Here is a 2,956-nt window from a genome sequence, read left to right as displayed (position 1 = left end):
GTTGGTTGGTTCGGCGCACGTACGAGATCACCCGGCCACATGCATGCAAACCACTGAAATGATGCATGCTTCCGTCCTTTGATTTGAATCACCTCCGCTTTTGTTTTGTTTTGTTTCCCGGCCGGGCCCCCTTGCATTGCATTGCATTGTGCGACGCAGCCGTTTCACCTCACTTCCCCTTTTATACTGTACAGCAGGATCGATCGCATTACTAGTTCCGCGGTCATGTTGCAGCCTGCCTGTTGCGTAGACGATAAGCATGCGACGGCGAAAAGCGACAAGGACTCGCCGCCGGTTGGTGATATAAGTGGCCGGGAGCCAAGAGGAAGAGAGAATACTACGCCAACTAGTAGCAACTGAGGAGTCGATTGATTACGTTACGTGCGTCGAGCGAGGGGTGCCGATCCATCCATCCATACCTAGGAAGGAAGGAAGGATGCAGGGGGAGGTGGAGCAGCAGGCGCCGATGCAGATGGTGCTGCGGGTGAAGCACCCGTCGTCGCTGTCCAGCGGCAGCGAGGAGGCGTCGGAGGGGGAGGGGTCGTCCAGGTCGGCGCTCTCGGTGTTCAAGGCCAAGGAGGAGCAGATCGAGAGGAAGAAGATGGAGGTCAGGGACAAGGTCTTCGCGCAGCTCGGCCGCGTCGAGGAGGAGTCCAAGCGCCTAGCATTCATACGACAGGTAAACTACTCTTCTTCGGTTAGTAATACTACTAGCCAAGTGTAAGTAGTACTAACGGCCGATCGCTTGATGGCATTAACTAGGAGACCCAAAATGACGTATACTAGTACAGTACCAACATGCATGATCAGTTTGTTCAGCCCAGTCGGGGAACTAATAACTCTGTAACAAGAAAAATGATATAGCTTTGTTTTGTTTTGTGTTTGTTTTCTATAGGAGCTGGAAGGGATGGCCGATCCTACGAGGAAGGAGGTGGAATCAATACAGCGGCGGATCGACACCGTCAACCGCCAGCTCAAGCCTCTCAGCAAGAGCTGCGTCAAGAAGGTGACAAGGACTTCCTGGACGTGATAGCTAGGAATTCTACTTACTTTCACTGCATTCATTATATGTATTGACATGTGGATTCTATTGTTCTTGAATTGGGAAAACGAACAAAACAGGAGAAAGAATACAAAGAGATTCTCGAGGCGTACAACGAGAAGAGCAAGGAGAAGGCCATACTTGTCAACAGGCTAATAGAGGTGACCTGACCTCAACATCATGCATGCATCACCTCGTCTTCTTCTTAATTACTCCCTCTGGTTCCCCCAGCGACAAGTATTGTGGTGCAGAGGGAGTAGTTAAATATATCAGCTTCCACATTATTAGTACTGACCACTTTACTCGGCTCTTCATGTGCAGCTGGTGAGCGAAAGCGAGAGGATGAGGATGAAGAAGCTTGAAGAGCTCAACAAGACAGTTGATTCACTCTATTAGACGTAATGATACCAGCTTAATGTTAATTACCACCCCTGAGAGCTTAATTTCGATGTGCAATCTCCGTCCATCCCATGAATTTGTGGCATGTCCTTGTTGCATGTATGTGATCTGTACGCGTCAGCTTGTAACTCACACCATGTCGTGAGCAATTCTTCTTTAATTTTCGCCTTTCTTCTTGCTTGCTTCCTTGTGATTGACGGCCGGGTTTGAGTCCATCTCTTGTTGCACTGTCGTTGTCGAGTAAAACTGACGTATTTAAACGAAAGGGACCAAGGAACAAGACTGACAAAAAGAGGGTGAACATCGCTGGAATTGGTGTCGTGTGTGTTGATTCATTCTTGACCAATGTTGATGGTTCATCCATTGTTGTCGCTGTTAGCTGCAGCTAATTAATATCGCTAGAGAGAGGCCAAGGGGAGGTGCCACATTGATTCTTCCGTTAGTGCTTAAGTAGCCCACCTAGTACTGTCCCAAAAAGGGTGCTCTTGCAGTTTCCGATTCGAAAGGTGAGCAGGTCAGCACTGTCGATCACACCATGAGAATTGAGAACCGATCATCCTGCTGGTGAGCAACCACCTCACTGACACCCATAACGAACTGGTGGGTGGCTAGCGGTAGCGGCTACTAACCGGGAGGTTAAAACGTCACGTTTAGCTGCAAAACTTCGTCGGATCGACCTAGGTAACATTTAATTAAGCTCCAGGAAAGGGAATGATGAGCGCTTGCTTCTTGGTAGAAGACTGCAATGCAGGTGGCTAGCTGGTCCCTGAGTTAGCTAGTGAGTGAGATGGAGGGGTAGCCATGACTCATGATGCTGATACATATAGATATGCTGTCGAGGAGACAGGCCACATGAACCCCAGGTGATTAGTGCACGCAAAGGCCCAAGCCATGAAGCCATCTTTTGGCTGGCTCCATGCTCGCCGTCCCGGAGCATGCATGGACTGATGAGTATGGACCAGCTGGTATGGTATGTTATGGTATGGTGCCATTACATCACCGAATAGGCGAATAATGTCACGTAGTACGAGTACTTGTGGCTCCAGCCATCACGCCATTAAGCTGTTCAATTATGGTACGTGCATGCTTAGGTGAAGGTGAGTACTTGTTGTATGTCCACCGGATCGTCAGTCCGTGTCATGTCACACATCTCTTCACTCCGCTCTCTGCAAAATGGTGCTGGTTGTTAGAAATATAATTAGGTTTAAGTTAGAGATAAGAAGATAAAGATAGAATTAGTTTAAATCACATGTAACTTGTCTTGTACTCCAAGTCTCTACCCCTCATATTGTACTCTATATATATCCCACATCTGGGTCAGATCAATACAACACATGATTCTAGGGTTTCATATTTTTCACATGGTATCAGAGCGGTTAGTCTCACGACACCGATCCTAGGTTCCTTCCAACACTTCCGCAGCGCGCCGCCCCCGGGGAGATTAATCTCCTCTTCCCGGGGGCGTGGCACCCGATCAACCAAAGATTAGATCGGTCTCGTAGCTTTAGATCCAAT

General features: G+C 48.5%; 1 protein-coding gene across 1 annotated transcript; it reads left to right on the top strand.

Annotated features, from left to right (window-relative positions):
- The first annotated feature begins 328 nt into the window (after positions 1-328).
- LOC125541687 lies at positions 329-1,614 on the top strand. Its single transcript, XM_048705028.1, has 4 exons — positions 329-679; positions 896-1,006; positions 1,123-1,203; positions 1,364-1,614. Exons 1-4 carry the CDS (start codon positions 437-439, stop codon positions 1,436-1,438), a joined length of 510 nt encoding a protein of 169 aa, XP_048560985.1. The 5' UTR covers positions 329-436; the 3' UTR covers positions 1,439-1,614.
- The last annotated feature ends 1,342 nt before the right edge of the window (positions 1,615-2,956 follow it).

Source organism: Triticum urartu, chromosome 2 (genome assembly GCF_003073215.2).
Source record: "Triticum urartu cultivar G1812 chromosome 2, Tu2.1, whole genome shotgun sequence".
NCBI lineage: Eukaryota > Viridiplantae > Streptophyta > Magnoliopsida > Poales > Poaceae > Triticum > Triticum urartu.
This window is presented reverse-complemented; position numbering and strand designations above follow the sequence as displayed.

Coding starts and splice junctions, on each gene's coding strand:
- LOC125541687 (XM_048705028.1), top strand. CDS start 437: ATGCAGGGGGAGGTGGAGCAGCAGGCGCCGATGCAGATGGTGCTGCGG. Junction 680..895: donor GCCTAGCATTCATACGACAG/GTAAACTACTCT, acceptor TGTTTTCTATAG/GAGCTGGAAGGGATGGCCGA. Junction 1,007..1,122: donor GCAAGAGCTGCGTCAAGAAG/GTGACAAGGACT, acceptor CGAACAAAACAG/GAGAAAGAATACAAAGAGAT.